At 45.0% G+C, this 18,737-nt stretch overlaps 3 protein-coding genes across 3 annotated transcripts; 1 reads left to right on the forward strand and 2 right to left on the reverse strand.

The window, feature by feature from the left end:
• Nucleotides 1-140: 140 nt before the first annotated feature.
• LOC128713609 (intraflagellar transport protein 122 homolog) lies at nucleotides 141-4,056 on the reverse strand. Its single transcript, XM_053808469.1, has 7 exons — nucleotides 3,992-4,056; nucleotides 3,695-3,925; nucleotides 3,068-3,632; nucleotides 2,116-3,005; nucleotides 944-2,053; nucleotides 471-870; nucleotides 141-392 (listed from the first exon to the last, which is right to left on the reverse strand). Exons 1-7 carry the CDS (start codon nucleotides 4,054-4,056, stop codon nucleotides 141-143), a joined length of 3,513 nt encoding a protein of 1,170 aa, XP_053664444.1.
• A 4,613-nt stretch (nucleotides 4,057-8,669) lies between these two features.
• LOC128714402 (uncharacterized) lies at nucleotides 8,670-13,493 on the forward strand. The gene is made up of 3 exons (XM_053809276.1): nucleotides 8,670-8,720; nucleotides 10,226-12,340; nucleotides 12,411-13,493. The coding sequence occupies exons 1-3, from the start codon at nucleotides 8,670-8,672 to the stop codon at nucleotides 13,491-13,493; spliced, it is 3,249 nt and encodes a 1,082-aa protein (XP_053665251.1).
• Nucleotides 13,494-17,284: 3,791 nt separating this feature from the next.
• On the reverse strand, nucleotides 17,285-18,447 carry LOC128712039 (SURF1-like protein). Its single transcript, XM_053806934.1, has 4 exons — nucleotides 18,244-18,447; nucleotides 18,045-18,166; nucleotides 17,767-17,961; nucleotides 17,285-17,663 (listed from the first exon to the last, which is right to left on the reverse strand). Exons 1-4 carry the CDS (start codon nucleotides 18,445-18,447, stop codon nucleotides 17,285-17,287), a joined length of 900 nt encoding a protein of 299 aa, XP_053662909.1.
• Between the last annotated feature and the right edge of the window lie 290 nt (nucleotides 18,448-18,737).

Consider the following 18,737-nt stretch of genomic DNA (forward strand, 5'->3'; position numbering starts at 1 on the left):
AGCAATTAGTACGTTTGTAAGCTTAACACCCTTAAATTACAAGCATCTAAGGCTCCTGAAGTCTTCCAATGGACGGAATGGTTTTCAAACATTCGAGATCATAAACGACACACTTTAAAACACAAGACAACTTCATCCACTCAGTTCATAAGACTTTCATCCGTGGAACGACAAAACGGACAGTGACCCTTCTGCAAAAACTGTAGCTCAAAGTCTTCCGAATGAAATACTTGGTTGCATTCGGAACAGACGGTGATTTGCAGCTCGGGCAGTAAGTTTCGATAATATCGCGTCGCTAGCGGGGCAGGACCGCGTACAATGATCACTTCCCTCGGGTCGATCGCTCGCAGCGCTTCGCGATCGAGTGTAGATGGATAGGTGTCAATGATATCCTGCAAATGAAAATGAACAAAATAACACATTAAAACACACCGTACCATTAAATTTGATTCTCGTTCTCTTCCCCTTACCTCCTGAATAAATCGATCTTGTTGATCGTAGGTAGAACTCTTCGGCGGTGCCAAGAGTAACCGTTCCGCATCGAGTTCGCTGATGCCTGCCTCCGGTGCGAACTCCGCCAACGGTAAAATTTCAAAGGAAACGTAAGAGAAGACGTACTCCTGCTGACAGTTGGGACACCGATTGCCGTGCAAATGGGGACTATAGTTCGAACACTTGTAGCACATCGGTAACAGTTCCTCCGGGTCGTTAAATCCGCCGGGACAGGCACGACTGCTAATGTAGCTTATGTCCACCTGTTCCTGGATGCCCACAGGAATCTTCAACGATTGCAGCTTGTTGTTGATCTGCAGATGCAGCTTATTTGCACCGAGCACCTTCGCTTGCTTCGACAGGGTGTAGTATACGGCACTGAAAGAATACAACCAAAAATCTCAATGTCATTTACCTCGTTCATATAACCAATTCGATTGTAAAAACCTACAATAAACTGATACCCTTCGGTGGTGTCGTTCCATTGATTTGATTCACCACAAAGCGACTCGTGTTAAACAACGTCAGTGGAGGGCTACTCGTGAAAGGTTCCTTCAGATAAGAATTGATCGTATTGTAAGCGTAGTAGATCGATGACAGCTTCAATAATGATCGATAGTCCGTCACGCCAGAATCGTTCGCATCCATCGTCTGTTTAGCATCCTCAAGCAGCTTAAGCGCCTGTTTTGCTCTTAACCACGTGTAATAACCCGCATCTAGGTAACGTTCCTCGGACACGGCACATTCTACCAGATTCCGTAGCAATTTCGTAGCTTCATGTGGTTTTCCCGCTAAAATGTAAGCTTCGTGCGCCGATATAAACTGGTCCGATTCGGCAAGCCACTGGGCATGCTGGAAATGAATCGAGGGCAACACCTTCGGAAGATGTTCGGCCAAACGAAACGCTTCCGGCCAATCTCTCGCTTCTACATGCAACTGTACGACCTGTTCTTCCTCGCCCAGCTTACGATAAATTTCCGCCGCAAGCGGTAGCGCTTTCAACCGTCGTAGGTGGCTAGCGATCAGCTCAAGGGGTGCTTTTTCCGAAGCTGCCAATCGACGCCCAATATCCAGCAACACATCGGCCCAACCCTGCTCGGCTACAATTTCGATCGCTCGTTCCGGTTCGCCGGCTGATAGCAGGAGCTCTGCCGCGGCTCGTGGCTCATGTACGGAGCAGGCCCACTCAGCCCGTCGACGGATCAGCTCCTTCCGATCGGCGGCACTTCCTTCCTTCAGGAACTCCTGGGCAAGATCGAACATCCGCAAATCGCTGTACATCGCCAGAGCTTTGCTGTTGTTGCCCGATTTCTGATACAATCGGGCCGCATCTTTGTACTTTCCCGCGAAAGCATACGTTTCCGCTAGCAACACTTCTTTAGAAGTTTCGCCACGTTTCTGACGCTCCTTTAGATCACCGATCAGCTCCAGCCAGGGCAAATTGCGCACCTTTACATAAGCGTCACGCGCCACCTGATAGTTTAGAGCATCCAATGCGGCTTGCGCAAGTCCTTCCCAGTCGGATAGCGGCACTCCCAAGCATGCGACCTGATATGCATCCCTAAAATGGGGTTTCTATTAGTATAACGATCGAGTGATCTGTACTCAAAAGCAAACACTTACTCAAATAAACCTGCCTCGACAAACTGCCACATAGTAGCGCCGAGTGCTAGCGGCACGTTGCTCATAACGTTACCACGCAGACAGAAGGCAGTCGCTCCACACAAACCCACCACAACTCCGAGCATGGTTTGTGGGCTGCGCGGAGGCAAAGATCCGACACGAACGCTTAATCCACCAGTCGTATGGGAGTAGCATAGCATCGACTCAAGGTGTGTGTTCCAGGCGACCGAATTCACGCTCGAGTCCTGATAGAGCATTGTGTCGGCGATGAGATCCCGTACTACCAACCGTCCGGCGTCATCCACCACGGCCAGTTTGGTGCGCGACGCGTTCAAATCGAGACAGCGCACCGACGACAGCACCGTGGTGACCAGGATTGGTAGTGAGTTATCGAGAAAGATCCTCCAAACCTGACCACTTTTCAATCCCAATAGCAATCCTTCCCGACCGGCTGGACCGCCCGTAACCTTGATGTACCGTATAAAGCTGTCCATCATCCATTCGCGCTGCAGCACGCCGTTGAAATCGAGGCTTTGCAGTTTCTTCTCCTGGCACAGCACCAGATGTTGGGCACAAACGACCAGCAGACTGCAGTCGAACTTCTTCGCTATCTTTTCTTTCACTTTGTAGTGCATCGGTTGGTTTTCGGCTGAGCTCAGCTCGTACAACACGACCCGTTCCGGGAGCTGCACGGCTAGTCGGTTGCGGTAGATTGCGATCTTGTGCACCAGATCGCGGCACTTGATGCGAACCTTCTGGCCCGACACGAGATGCTGAATGATTACATCGCACATATTCTCGCGGAAAGCGTATCGCTCGCGATATAATGCGTGAACAGTGTTGAATGCCAGTGTGTAACATCCCAACGTTCCGTCCTGACAGCCAACAACCTAAAACAAGGTAAACATTATACTAGTATCCAATGCAAGCTGAAGCATCAATCTCTGCTTACCACACCGTTTCCAGCGGGATGTACCGCTGCGTTCCAAATCCAGGAATCGTGTTGTTCCCCAAGCAGACCCAAACGTATGCCATCGCGGGTAAACAGTTGAAGAGCCTTGTTGCAACCGGCAACGATCAGGAACTCGCCGTTCGGGAAAAATGTTAAACACAACGGATCAAAGCCAAAGTTTCGCTCCTTCCCAATCATCTGACCACCGAGCGAGTAGAACGACAACGTCTGGGCCCAATCAATCACACATAGTATGTCCGACGAACCAGACGTTGCCGGGGGGTTCCAGGCCAGCCCGAACACCGGACTGTTCGCACCACCCGGACGATCGATCTTAATCTTCTCCTCGCCAGCCTTGTTGCGTATCGAGATCGTTCCATTTGCCAGTCCGAGCGCAATGTACTGTCCATCGTTCGTCCAGGCGCAGGCGTTAATGCGCGCAATCGATTTGTACTTTTGTACCGCTTTCTGCTCGGATGACCAGAAGGAAAAATCCGACACCGCACACGAGGCCAGCTGGTGCGAGATTGGGTTGAACGCTAAACATTGGATCGAATCATTATGTCTGTGGAGAGTCAAATTTACGTTTAAAATGTGTGTTCACCCTTGCGTCGTTCCATTACGTACGAGTATTTCAACAGTCCTTCCAGCTTCTGCGTCCATATGATCACCGTTTTGTCCGCACTTCCCGAAGCAAACTTTTTGCCATCCTTTGCGTACGCCACACAGTAAACCGTGTCCTTGTGGCCTTTCAGTGAATTAATCAGATTACCATCGAGAGGATCGTATACCAACACTTTGTCTCCAGCAGCGACCACCAGCTGAAGCCCTTCCGGATGATAGCATATCGAGTGGATACTAAAAGTAAGAAGAATTCAATATATCCATCCGAACAATCGATCGATTCCAGTCCCTTTAACTCACCTAGCGACATCGCTCTTTTCGCTGGAATCGTGGATTTTCTCAACCCATTTCGGAATGGCTCGCATCGTTTCTGCAATGCCAGGAACGATTTTTGAATGTGCACTGTGTAAAAGATGATGAATTTGCAAACTTTACTTGCGTTTACCAGTAATTTATCAACAATTCGCCTAATTTAAGGCCTGCACCCGATTTTTGGACCACTGGCGTAAATAAACATCTGGAGCGAGAAAATGACGTTTATTTGTTGTGAGTTTGTTTTTTCAAAAGGTGAAAAGCACTTCCCTAGCAACGGATTATTTTTTCAAAACTTTTATTTTGTTTAAATTTGTATACGTAATAGACGTTATTTTTATAAACTGGTTGCTGCTGCTTTAATATTTTTACAAATCTTCGTTTTTACATGTTTTGGTCGTGTTTTAATTGTAACAAGGTTTCACGAATCGTTCTTTGCCATGCTGCGTTCCCAGGCTCTATTCCATGTTTCTCACACCTGTGGCTCTGGTGTGAGAATAATTGTTCTCGTGGTGAGAGTGGTAGAGAGAAATTTAGACCCAAGCAACATTCATCGAGTAGAATGAACACGAGCTTATCCGATCTCTTTCTAGCTGTTTCCATTGATCTCGCTTGCACCAATTGATAAATATCGTTAATCTACAAATCGAAGGAATTCATCTAAAAATCTTTCATCATATCTTAAATTAGGTACCAGTACAGTATTCATAATCGATCATATAAACAATTGCAAGTCGGTACCGACCCACCAATGTATTAAAGAAAATATTGCAAATAGATGACTATTTTTAGTAAGTTTGCGAGAAAAAAACATGTAGAATACGATAAAATTTTATTCGGTTTTTTGTAAACATTCATATGAAACTATTGAGAATTTAAGAAGTATAGCTTATATACAACATGTTGTTTATGATTAATCTTAAAGAATGTATAGAACTGCAGACGATCATACGTATTCAATAAGTCAGAATTGATTATTTATTAGATTCATCGTTATTGCAATAGTTGTGTTTGATGCAGATCATTATAATCTAAATTGGAATTATTGTGTTGGATGAACATAAGAATTAGAACTTTTAAATCACATTTTTTGTAAATAACAAACGTTTGATCATGCATTTGCTCAATCACATCCATCAATCTATGGATATTACATGTTTAGGAAGCCTTTACTGCTTTTTCAAACTTCTACGGACTTATATTGGTCTCACACGCATAAACTGCCGTTTTCTGATACCAGAATTATTTCAAGATTTCTATTCCATTTATCCCATTATACCACACGACAATACCGGTACAAAATCTCAACCTGGCAAATCCTTCGTACTCAGGACTGACGAGTAAATAAAATTAAAGAAAGTCAGATTGTTGTGACACAATAAATCAGTCTTATAAACCAATAAACCAATATGATTGACAAACCGATCATTCTTCCGGAAATTAAAAAAAAAATCACAAATTAAACTTCATCCAAACCATATCACAGAGAACAAAAAATTACCTTGTTAACAAAACATCCTGAATAGCATGATAATTTGTTCACGGGAAAGTGTGGTGCCTGGGAATTGTTTCTCCCCATACACAAAGCAAAAACGCGTAAAAAACGGATGTAAGTGTATGCGTGCAGGTACGTTTGCCGCACACTCGGGCTCTCCTATCTCACACATTCGCATGCCTTCTCACTCACGCGTTCTGCGCCTAACCTCCTTTCTCACGCGTGCACACACGAGTTTTCTTCACTGGTTGGTTGCAGTCAACGTGACCATGCGTTTCAATTTCACACATTTTGTTTCAACCGCCTGGCTCTAAATCGACATCCCATCCATTCGAATGATAGCGTTGGTGCGAATAAAGAGTTTTTGGTTAGCTGGTAAGTTGAAATGCTCGCGAAAAGATACTCCGGCGCCCAAAATAACCGGTATCTTCTTCCTACTGTGAAGCACGCCGTCAACGCCGGCTTTGACTTCACAGGCAACGGTCGCGACGCGCTGCAATAGTGTGCGTTAAGAAGACTAGGTATATGTGCACGTGTGTGTGTGCCGGGTGCAGGTTTGGTGCTAACGAAACGATTACACGCGCTACGGTTGGCAATACTGTTAGCAGCAACACTAGAAAGCGCATACAAAAAAAGAACCCTCTCGCTCTCACTTTGACTGATCTCGCTTCGCCCGTGTGTGTTCGCCTTGCCAGCAGACCCGTTAATACAAGTCGTCCCGAGACCAGGCGGCCGCCATGTTGGAGTTTGGATGTTCCCTCGAAAATCGATTTTGAAGTGTCGTCTATCATTCGCCGCGTCACAGATTGTGAAGTTTTGCAAGTTTTGACAATTCAAGTCGCGCGTCTTCGTCCTCAGCGCGCATCGGGGTCACGCCGTTTGACGTCCGTCGCCGGGGCTGGCTGCAGGTTGAAATAATTGTTGAGTCGTTTCCGCGAGTAGGAGATTTTTTGCTGGCGGATCGAATCGAAACGGTTTCCCGTCAGTACGGTGTTCGGGGGGTCGTGGTGCGGCATCTTGCACACCGGAGACACGGAGCGATATAACCAGGCTGCGCGGCACTCTTCGTTACAGTACCAGAACCAGGGTTAGTTACACTTTCGCGTAATGGCGCCGTCGGTATGCGTCGTTAGATGTTGCTGCGGTGCAGTATATTGTTGCCACATTAATTTGTCGTGTACAGTGGGGTTGGATTGTGAAGCGCAGCAAGCCCCGCAGTGCAGCGGGTGAGTGGCGCAGACAGAGGCAGTGTGTGTCATCATCAATTATATGCCATGATCGGTTTCTTGAGCGCGCAAAGCCCACTGCTCCGGAGTGTGTGGTGACTGACCTGCAGGACCGAAATACGCAGTGTACCAGGGAGAAAATTGTATTTATTTCGTCATCCACTCGAGCTGTCGCAGTGAGAATAACAGGATGTAAATGGGTGCAAGAGCAAATAAAGCTCCGTGTGCACGGTTCGATATCTTCTGTGAAATTCCACAGCCTGCTGCTTTAGCATTTAATTTCTCGTACCATCATAAAGTTTGAAGCCCCTCGCAAAAAAATCATCCGCAGCAGTGCGACTTGGCTTGTGTTGTAAAGTGTGACGTTTTGACGTTTTCTTTCTTTTGTTCTTTTTCACGGGAACGTTTTATTGTTTTGTGAAAAGGGCGCGCACGATAACAGTACGCCCACTTGCAACGAGCATTCCGGCAGATTTGGTTCCTATCCCTTTTCGACGCATCCAGTACAGACCTTTGGAGAAAAAAAATGCTACACCGCTTGGGACATGGTCCGCAAATTAAGAAAATAAGTGGCCTATTCTTAACGGCGCGGCCTTTGGAGCGTGAAAGAGAACGACGCGTAAGGGAGCGAATGAGACGCAGAGTATGAGAAAAAATACGGCGAGAATTCCGCGGGCGAAATAGGCGAACCGCCGCGTGGGTTTGATGGTGTTGTGCCAAGCGTACGTATGCGAGTGTGTGCGTGAATACAAGAACGCCGCATACCGATCGGTGGCAGCGAGTGTATGTGTGTACATGGTCACGGGCGGGAGTCGCAAATGGGATTGCGTAGCTCTGTGTGTGCGTGCGTGTGCGTGGTATATTGTCAAGCCTTATGCTTCTGATGCTGCTTTTCAGTCTCACGTCAGGAGTACATCGAAGCTATGTGCAAGATCGCAAGCAAATGGGAATCTTGAAGCCATTGAGTATCGGTTTTGTGTGTGAGTAGAAGCAGAAGAAGTAACACACGGAGACGCTCGATACACGGTGCTGTTGTTTTGTAAGGACGCGCGCTTCTTAATTGTTGTCCTCTGTAGGTTGTTTCTTTCATTCTGTTCCGGTAACTCAAAAGTTACTCCGTGTTATGCGCTGGTTTATGTCACGTCACGCCAATTGTTAATCATGGAAATAGTGTAATCGAGAGTTTTCTTCTCAGTGTATAATGTTAGTTTCTACGACGTTGAATGTGAAGAGAACAACATATGAAATCCTTCATGCGAACGTTCAAATAAACCAAAAGATCAAAGTGCTAAGGCCAACTTGCTTTGTGTCCCGTTACTATAAAAAGATTTGCAAGGAGAAAACTTTCCATTCACCTTTCTTCCATTTGTTGGTTTTATGATGCGCTTACATGTGTGTTTGTTTCCTCAGATTGTTGGCGTTGTGTGCCAGCGAGAAACGATCCAAGTTGGCTGAGTAGTTTCACGCTAAAGATAAAGCAACAGAGTTGCTGAATCTTTCATCGTGCAGATTCCACGCGAGCTACATCATCGTTCACATCGATGCCGCTAGCAGCTACCGCACGCATTCCATCATTCGGTTACGGATTGCAAACAACTTCAAGACGGCGAAGGAGACGACGAGCACAGTGAGATCAACACGGCAACAATACTTCCAACATTTGTGCTAAGGAAGTTTTTCCCGACCAGCTTCCGAGAGTGGATCAAACGAATAGTAGAGTGCAGATACAGTAAACCGACAAGCCAAGCGTCAACAACAATATCATCAACCAGTCGACGCGAAGTGTGTGCCGGAAAAAACCGGAAGCTATCGGGCAAAAAAAGGTATCAATATCGTAAAGAACGGCTGAGATCCAGTTACTTTCACGCTTAAACGCGCGCACTATATCGCTAATAGTGTGCGGAGAACAAAAAAACCATCGCAAAGGGAACGGAACGCAGCAAAGATGCAGAAGAAAATAGTACAACAGACGACGATACCGTCGCAAGTGCGGAAGGTAACATCAATTTTATTCTTTCTTGCTTTTTTGCAGTTATAAATATTGATACAAGTAACCGACATGCACATGTGGGTTGCATCTAAACATTCTCCCATTCTCAAAGAACTTTCTTCCTTTGATGCGCATCAAAGTATGTGCGAATGTTGTTTTAATGTTTATTGTATCCATGGAAACTCATGATGGGGACGGAGCAAGCCACTAGATGGTACGGGTGTGATGAGCATGGTCAGAATAGCAGTGATCCACGTTCATTTCACGAAGAGAATTTTTTTTATTTTGCTGTGTTCATTCTCCATGTGCAGTACACATTTTCTTTCCCGCGTGATCTATCTATGGATAACGGAAATGGTTGGAATCATGGGTCATATGACAATTGATTATTTTACGGCGGACGTGCATATGTAGACAATCCTTATTATAGTTTATGTATGCTATGCTTCCGAGCACAGAAATTGTTAAATTTCTGGTCGAAATCTGCCATTTCTGGGTTTCTTTGATTTTATTTACCCCCGTAGCTATAATCTTGGATTTCCATGATTTGCTACAAAATTAGAAGTTTTATGCATACAGCGTATGCATTGAACAAATGAATGAATTTCTCTGATTTTTCATACGAATTCCATGCCAGTTAGAGAAAAACCTAGTACTGTTTCGTGTTTTTTTAGCTATTCGATCATATCCTTACGTTATCAGTTAATGTGTAATGACCACAACGAAAATAGTAACGCAACAGTTTTTGTGTTTTTTATTTCAAACTGCATGTGTCACACCGGACCGAGGCAAGTTTACATGGCGAGGCACTGCGTATTCGTATTACATGGCCGATCTGGCTACTTTTATTACTTCGCCTTTCTTAAGAAAGGCCAGAGTGTCAAGTAGTAGTGTGGAACTGGTCACCACAGCACATAAGATCGCGCAAAACCTTAAAGTAAAGCATAATTAAAAGATGAAGATCGAAGGCAAAATTGTCGCGTCGTACTCCCTGGAAGTTTAAGCAATCGGCCAAACAATGAAAAATACCTTAACAAGTTGAACTATGTTTTGTGAAAGTTTTTGTCAAAAGCAGTCGCATCTGGCCATCAGATAATCTCCTAAAATGACTTTTCGAAATAGTTTATTAACATTTTGTCAGAGAATTAAACCCAATCGTTTCGAGGCCTACTCGCAGTGACAATTGAATAAAAGCACAATAGAAAAGAATTAATTCATATTAATTATCCAATGATCGGTAAAAGATCAATAAGTTCTATTTACAACATGATACAATTGTAGTGGTGTGAGGAAAAAACACGATAGAAAAACCGGTGACCACACATAACCAAACCGGTTTCAAACCGAATCACTTTTCGATTTGATCGGTTTATTCCAGGACAGGTATATTCGCACACTAATGTTATGCAGTGATGGTATCCAAGTCATGCTTCAGTTTTCTAAAACTAACTTATTTAATTTTGCAAAAGGATGTAGTGCTATGGTGTTAATTTTCTGGTTTTATTTTGCAGATTTTTACGACATCAGCTCATCATCAAACGCCGCAACAGTCCAACATGCAGATGAACATGGCGAAAAAGATTAACAGTCTGCTGCAGAGCGGTTCGGTCAGTGTGACAGGCATTCCATCTGGCCAGCAGCGTGTTTTGCCGAAGAAGCCAATGCCATCCTCAACGGGGGTTATGATCTCGAACAGCAATAACAGCAGTTTTGCGGCAAGGCAGCAAAAATGTTACATCTGCGGTGAAAATGCGGGTCTAAACGCGACTGTACTATCCGAAGCATCGACCACAACAACGCAAACCGAGTACGTGATCAAGCTGGCGAAACTGATCGGGCCAGACTATTCGGTCGTGCTGACGAGAGATGACGTCATTTGTCGCCGGTGCATTATGCTGCTTAATCAGGTGGACAAGATAGAATCGGAGCTGGATACACTACGCGGTACGTTGCTTAGTTTCATCCATAAAAAGAACAACATCCCGGATGACGATGCGAGTTTAGTTGGTTCACCACCGGCTAAGATGCCGAAGCTAACACCCATTAGTACGACCGGTACGGGCGGAACGGTCGCAACACCGGCCGGTAACATAACGTACAGCGTAAAAACGATTGCCGGCCAGCAACAGATTATCGATGCTAATGCGTCCGGTACCAGCTCTGATCTGAACGCAAGCAACACGTCGGATGTCGAAGCTCAGCTTACGAGCATGTTCGAGAAGAACGCATCGTCGCCGGGCACGTCTGGCCAGCTGACGACGAAGCAACACATTGTGGTAACGACAAACAACGGTGGCACGGTAAGCGTGGGAGAAAACGCACAGGGTGGCATGGGTCCCAACCGAAAGGGCACCAAGCTGTACAAGTGTATACCGTGCGGATTCAAAACAGCTGACCTAGCCCAATTCCAACCCCATTACGCAACCTGTCAGCCACGGAATAATGCCCTAGCGGCCCAAAATGCAAGCGCGGTAAACGCTTCCACCACCACAACTACTACCACCACCACCGGGTACCGATGCCGAACATGTAAGCTTTTGTTTGCCAATGTCACCCTGCTGAAACAACACATGATGCAGGAACATCAGCAACAGTTGCACCAACCGCAGCAGAAAACCATTGTCACCACATCATCCAGTGGTGTGACGGCACAGGACCAGCAGCATGGTGCGACCGCTGCTGCAACCACCACCCTGTACTCCTGCACCGTGTGCAATGCCTTCAAGACGGCGGACAAACAGACGTATGATGATCACTTGCGGAAGCACATCAAGCTAAAGCCGTTCAAGTGTCGCGTCTGTCTGATGCGCTTCGAATCCCGCGAACAGGCGTCGATCCATGCGAAACAGCACCAGCCGGACTATTTCAAGTGTGGCATTTGTAATGTGACTTTCAGTAAGCGCGAACAACTGATGAACCATCTCGAGGTGCACGAGTCGGCAAAGAAGAGCGCCAAACAACCAGCACAGCAACAGGAACAACAACAGCAGCATCATCAACAACAGTCGCAACAACAGCAACAGCAACAACAGACAGGAGATTCCTCTACGCAGAAACTGTTACAAGAATCGATCGATGAGGCGCTACGGGACTCGATCGCTGATTCAAAGGTGATTGAATTCCACACTTGCAACTCCTGTTCGCTCACCTTCCTGAGCGAAAAGCTGTACACGCAGCACATTAAGACGCACGCACACGCCACGGGCACCACACCGGCAGTCGTTACGACAGGGTTGGCACTGCAGCAACAGCAGTCACACCAAGGGCAGTCGCAGCAGCTGATGCTGGCGAACAGCACTACCGCGGGCAGGAAAACAATGGCAGGAGCAAATACTGCCACAACTACGACCGGTGATGGTGGCGTCAGCAGTGCGAAGATTCTTACCACAAACACCACGACTAGCGGTGGAAACGCCGGCTCTAACACAATTTCCGATGGAGATCTCGAAAGCATCTTCGAACGTATGCACTCCGACACGAAGGGGAACGAGTCGAGTGCAACGGGAACGACGTCGGATGGTGGTGGCAGTATGGTTATAACCAATCAGGACGGTACGACGGGTAACATTACGTTCAACATTACACTACCCCAGCAAGAGGAAGGAACGTTCGTGCAGCAGCAACAGGTAGAATGCACTTGCAATGTTATTTTGTGTTCACCACTATAGTAATTCTAATTATGTTTCATTCCTTCAGGATCACCAACAGTCGGTCGGTATCGATATGCCTACACTCGATCAGGGCGATGATCAGCAGCAACCGCAGCAGAAAGAACAACTCCAAAACATGCCCGTCAGTATGCCGAGCCTGGACGATGATGGCGAACAGTCGCAAAACAGTCAAAACTCCAACACGGAAAACGTACCGATGGAGCTGGAGGATATGCAGAGCGGCGAAGGACAGCAAATCAACTTGATCCTAAACGATGGACAGGTGCTGCAGCTCGACAATCATATCCTGACGACGGACGCGGAAGGTAACCAGATACTGGTGCAGGGCACTGACTCGGAACAGATCCAGCAGCTGCTGCAGAGCGTCGGTGTGGTGATGCAGGGCGGCGAAGGTCTCGGTGAGGGTGAAACGTTGCAAATGATTAGCGGCGATGGAAACAACCAGATGATCCTCGTACAGGGCGCGGACGGACAGGAGCAGCTAATTGACGCCTCACTGCTCAACGCGGATGGTAACATCGTCATTCAGCAGTCCCAGGAAGGTGAACTGAACGCGGAAGGTACACACATTACGACCGAGGACGGTTTGCAGATACCGGTGTCGGTTGCGTTCACCACGTCCGGTGAAGCCGGCCACGAAGGTCAATTGACGGTATCCGTTGCGGACGGTAGCGAGCAGCAGTTGCAGCTGCATCTGCAACAAACCGGTGCCGGTGAAGGCGATGAACAGCATGCCGATGAGACGGATGAGCAACATCATCAACAGCAGGGAGCGATCCTGACGGAGAGTGGACAAATTATCATCCAGTCGAAGGAACACGAGGAAGAAGATGGCGCCAAGGCCGGAGAAGAAAACGGATCGGCAAACGATTCCACAGCGAGCGATGGTGGCGCTGCGGACGGTGGTAGTCAAACGAATGGTGGTGGCGTCGAAACGACGGCAATGACACTGGCCGGTAGCTCGAATGGAACAATTACCACCACAACGACAACCACCACCGGCGCAGCTACGAACGCAGTATCGTCGGCCAGTGCCGGTGAGGATCAGCTGTTTAACTTTGACGAACTCATCCAACCGCAGATAGTTGTAAAGCAGCAAGTTAAATAGGTAAGTGTCCGTGATTTGGATTGTTTCTGGCGCGTTTATTTCACCGTTTTTGTTTCGTTTTCTGTAGGTTTTCATATGATTAGAACCGTTTACTCCAACCATAACCCTCCATTGTGCGAGGAGCTTGACAAAAAGGGCGGTTTTAAAGGGGACAGACCGGTGGCGGCCACGAGTGGCACTAGAAGGGGGGATTGTGGCCCCTTTTACACCACACTGCAGTTGCCCACATCCGTGCGCGCTCCACACTGGCTCCAGGAACAGAGCAATGATCTGTTAAACAGAGAGAGAGAGAGAGGAGCTACAAATAGATCAAGGGAAAATGAATGACAAGCCAAGATGACGTGTACAGGCTTTAATGTAGGAGTGTTTTGGTTTTAAGAATTTACGGAGTAGATCACATTGTAAATATTACACCCACTTCTTTCTATATATTATGATAAAACTTCAAATTACACGAACACATGATGTAAACACGAAAACATGATCGATTAGGTTTATACAAAAGAAGGGCAGATGTCAGCGGTAGGATACAATAGAGGAGTACATAATGTAAGCATTATGGAATAGCATGTTGATGGTGTGTAGGTGTGTGCGCGCCATCCCCTTGACATGGCCGCGGTAACAGAAGGTCAAGTAATGAAAGCGTAATGGACATGGTTTTTATCAGCAGTGGAACACATAAAACTAACGCCCTTTTCACACACACACGCATACACATACATGGACAAGTTGAGGCTGTTGTTTTGGGGTTTCTCTGATGGAAGGGAAACACCGGCAAAGACAAGAAACACGCACGCGCGTGTTGTTTGATCTGTCTGCTGCGCACTAATGATCTTACCTGCAGCAGTAGTGTTGCTTTTATTGAACAGGAAAATAGGTTCCGTAACCCACTCCTTGAGCTGTGTTGTGCTTATCCTTTAGCTCAGGTTAACCTGCAGCACTTAAAAACATCCTAAATGCGAGGATGTTCCCTCACAAACACAACACAAGTGAATGGCAACGATTCATTCGGACATTAGTTTTATTGATGATCGTGTAATGCAGTAAAAACCACGTGAATGAGACAGGGGAACGTGCGCTGCGCTACAAAGCAGGGCGCCAAAAGCAACAGAATATAATGAAAACAGACAAAACACAGCTGGCAAAGCATCATATCTGCCAATAACAATTTCATTTGTTTTTTTTTTAAATACTTTTCGGTTTGTTCAACACACTTTTCTTTTCCCTCATTTTTTTACCTTAATCTTACTATTATTATTATAAAAAATAGTATTAAGCAAAACACCCCCTCCCCTCTTAGCTTTAAATACACGAGATTTGTGCGGTTGCGTGAATGGATGGATGAATGGAATTGAATTGTGCATGTTGAATACACCTAGCCGTTAAACATATTGGATTATCAAGCATAATGCCCGGGATAAACGTAGAGGAGTTGGTTTTAGGGGGTAAGATAAGCTCAAGCTAAAACAACAATATGATGTAATGCTCGGAGAACTGTGCCGCAGCGCTTGCGTTTAGGGTTGTTTTGAATGCAGCAACACGCGCTGGAGCAAAACGTGGTCAGATCTGTTTTGCGCGTCAGTTAGCCCGAAATTTTTAACGTTTGGTAATGGAAATACGACACACATACCCATCTACAGCAAGTGTTAAAAGGCATATAACCGCCACACACTCACTCACAAACCACCAATTAACAAAAAAAAAGAAGAACAAACAATTACATCTTGTACAACGTTTAATAAATGATGAATTGTTTTACGAGTTTACGGTCACCGCTAGATCATTCTTTCTATGTTCTTTTCTTTCACAAGTTGAACCTTTTAATTACCCTTAATGAAGAGCTCTGTAACTAACTAGTTGTACATCTGTAGGCAATAGTTTAGGAGCGATCACCGAATAAAAAAAAAACAACTCGATTTATTCAAAAGCCAATGGCCATTGTTTAGCTCTTTTGAATGTGTCGTCCTGCGTGAAAGACACTTTTATGACCATCGTTTGTTTACCGATCTGTTGCTCCTGGGACGCGGTTTAGGGCACCGTGAATGCACCAAGCATTCTACCGCTACCCATAGAGTACTGTGATTGTGCTTGTGTTTGTGGGCGGTTATGTGAATGTGTGTTGTTATAAGATCTGATTTGTGGAAAGGATAATAAACAAGCAAAACAAAACGATCACTAGTGAACGAATGGAACCACCAGCAAAAACCCATGCATTAATAATAACAAAGTGGTGTGTGCGTATGAGTAATGTATCATAGATGTGTAAATAAGTGTGCCGATTAAGGTTGGGGATGATTTGTCCTTTATAGTTTCTTAGTAACAAGCCGATTCGAGTGGCGTACACCGTAAAGAACGGCAAACATCAGCGTTTAGGCAAACGACTCTACGAGCTCGATCGATGGCAGTGTGTAATTACTATCAGTGGTCAGGTTAAGCAAAACGATTACGTTAAAGATTACGTATCCCCGGGCGCAAAACCGAAAGTCCCATTGGTCGTCGGCATTGGTGAAGTGTAACTGTATACATTCGGCTCGATTAATTAGAAGTCATAGAAAAAAACCAAAACAAATGCTTGAGTATAAGAAGTTTTTTTTTCGTTTGTTCAAATGAAGCCATTTTTATGATAGATAGATTCCACTATCTTTTTTATTCTCTTGCTTCTGTTTTCTTTTCGTTTGTCGTACGATCTTTCGATAGATTTGGCTATCCTTTTATTTCTTATTTTAGTATTAAGATTACAGATTTTTCTTTAAGGTCTAATTTCGCTTAGTTTATATTGTTTTTTCATTATTTTTGCACATTTTAGCTTCCCAAATCAGTTGGAAATAATTTCGAAAACGGCAAATAATGTGTGTGGATTGGTTTGTAACGATCGTCCAATTGATAATGTAGGCACGGTGGTGTTACAAAACAAAATCTATAAACCGTCATGCTAATATGTAAAGATAAAAGGTTACGAAGGAAAATAAATGAAAACGAGAGAGATAGAGAGAAAGTATGACGAATGCTAAACAAACAAAAAAGGATAAATAGGAGGAAAGGGAGTAGATTTTATCATTTATTCATCATTTAGAAAGGAATTATTTAAATGAACCTTATCTATAGACGTTAAGAATTTATGCAAAGTAAATGTTGCAAAACAAGCAGACAGCAAGGGAGAGAGTGAGTGAGTGATGTCGTAAACGATAGAGAGAAGAAAAAAAAAGAAACAAAAAAAGTTAAAAAGAATAATCTGTTGGTGTTTTGTTTTGTTTTTATCTCGTTGCTTTTTCCCACTGGTGAGACGAATCACAAGAAAAATGCGGTTAAAATTAGTATTATGCATAAAGAATCTGTTTCGAAGAGTAATTTATCGTTAATCTTCAGTTGGGGAGTCATTCAAATCATGAGTCGACTCCCAAAAGATTCACGGATTGTCATAGATTGGCCATTCCTCATGTCTTTCAATCAAATGCTATTTTTGGGATATTATTTTATCTATATTCTTATATAATCTTTTTTTATCTACAACATAAAAAATGCGTAAAATCATGACTCCTTGGTGCTCAAGATGCACAAATCTATTAACAGTTTTCACTCTTAGAACATTTATAAAGCTTTGAAGATTCCTGTTGAGGACTAGAAAAGAGATTCGGAGGTACTCATTCAGATTTTTTAATCACGCAGATTCACCTAACATTAGTCAGAATTATATGGCCGATGTTGACGTAACTGAAAATAATGATCATTAAGGATGAGATGCATAAGATGGTTGGAAGAGTTTTGTAATATTCTATTTTATTGCAGTTTGCTTAAAACGATTTGCCTCGAACGATCTGTCGGAACCATAGCCAGGTGGTGAAGCCAGACAAGCTGAACCACGTCACTATGTACGACAGGTGTTCATTACGAAGCGTTACCCGTGTCTGACCACCAACTGGTCCGAGCGGAACCGTCGATGATACCGTCGCGTCGAGATAGTACGGTTCCGCACCGCTCATTGCGGCCATCTTTTCCACATCCCTGTACATGAAGATGGCACCGCGCTGTTTGGGCGTGAACTGTGGTCGGTTCTCCGGCAGCCGTACGACACCCTGCAGCTCAACCGTACCGGTCACCTGACCTTCTCGTCGTGTCTCCGGATCGAGGTATCGTTTCGGTACCCAGCCACGGTTGATTAGGATTTTATCGCTAGAATAGGGTAAGGGAATCAAAATTGTACATTGATGGTTGTTCAGTAACGTGAGCAGCATAAGGAGAGGACCATTTTTAAAAGTAATATCCCCCATCTTACTCTCGTCCTTCGAGTTTAAACGGAGTGATTACGAGGAATCCAATCGATGCTTCTTTCTGCGAGAAAAGGCCACCGGTCGTGTGGCTATCACCATGCTGTATGCAGGCCCGTGGTCCCAGATGTAGCTCCCGATCGTGTAGGAACTGTCCGCGAACCGTCACCGTTTCGTACTCCATCTGATTCAGTTCGGAAAGGCTGCATGGCGGCGTATGTTGGAGAAGGAAACAGAGAAACCGATAAGTATCCTTCGTTCCCGCTTCGTAGCTTTTGCTACTTACTCGTCAGGAATTGGTACCGGTGTCATATAGATTTTGCGCTCCAGCTCGCTTATCAAACCTTCCTTCCATTGCTTACGATAAACTTGCCAGCAACCGAGCCCGAACGTAGTTGCGGGGATAATCTTTTTGAAAAGGGCAATTAAAGCTGTGCAATTGATGTGTTTAAAAAAAAAACAGGCAGATAATTGTCGAAACTTACTAAAAGACCCCAACCAAACGGAGTGATGCTTGTATTGTGGTTCGTATCAGTAGGTCTTAACTTTGGTGGTGGTGTAATGCGTGGTTTCGTACGGGTGTGTATCGAACGCGGTACCGAGTGTAATTTGCTTTGATTCTTCACCGCACTACCGATGCTGAACCTTGCCGCGGGCAAAATTTGCGAAGAAAATAGTGTTTTTAACATGATCCTTTTCTTTTGTTAATACCTTATTCACTTTACACAACTATTGCACAATCGAAACCGGTGAGCGCGAGTAGTACTGGCAAGCGAAGATGTGATGTTTATGTTTTGATCCGTTTGACAGCTGAGTGAGAAGCGGTGAGAAGGAAATTGGTGAGAAATAACCCCTGAGCAGGCGAGTGGATACCGTTCTCACGGGGTAATTATTGCAATAATTGGATAAAAAGTACCGGCACATTTAAATGGTTATTACGCTGCTATTTACAGGTATTTTTTATCATTTTTCTCAATTT

The sequence above is a fragment of the Anopheles marshallii genome, chromosome 3 (genome assembly GCF_943734725.1).
Source record: "Anopheles marshallii chromosome 3, idAnoMarsDA_429_01, whole genome shotgun sequence".
Lineage (NCBI taxonomy): Eukaryota > Metazoa > Arthropoda > Insecta > Diptera > Culicidae > Anopheles > Anopheles marshallii.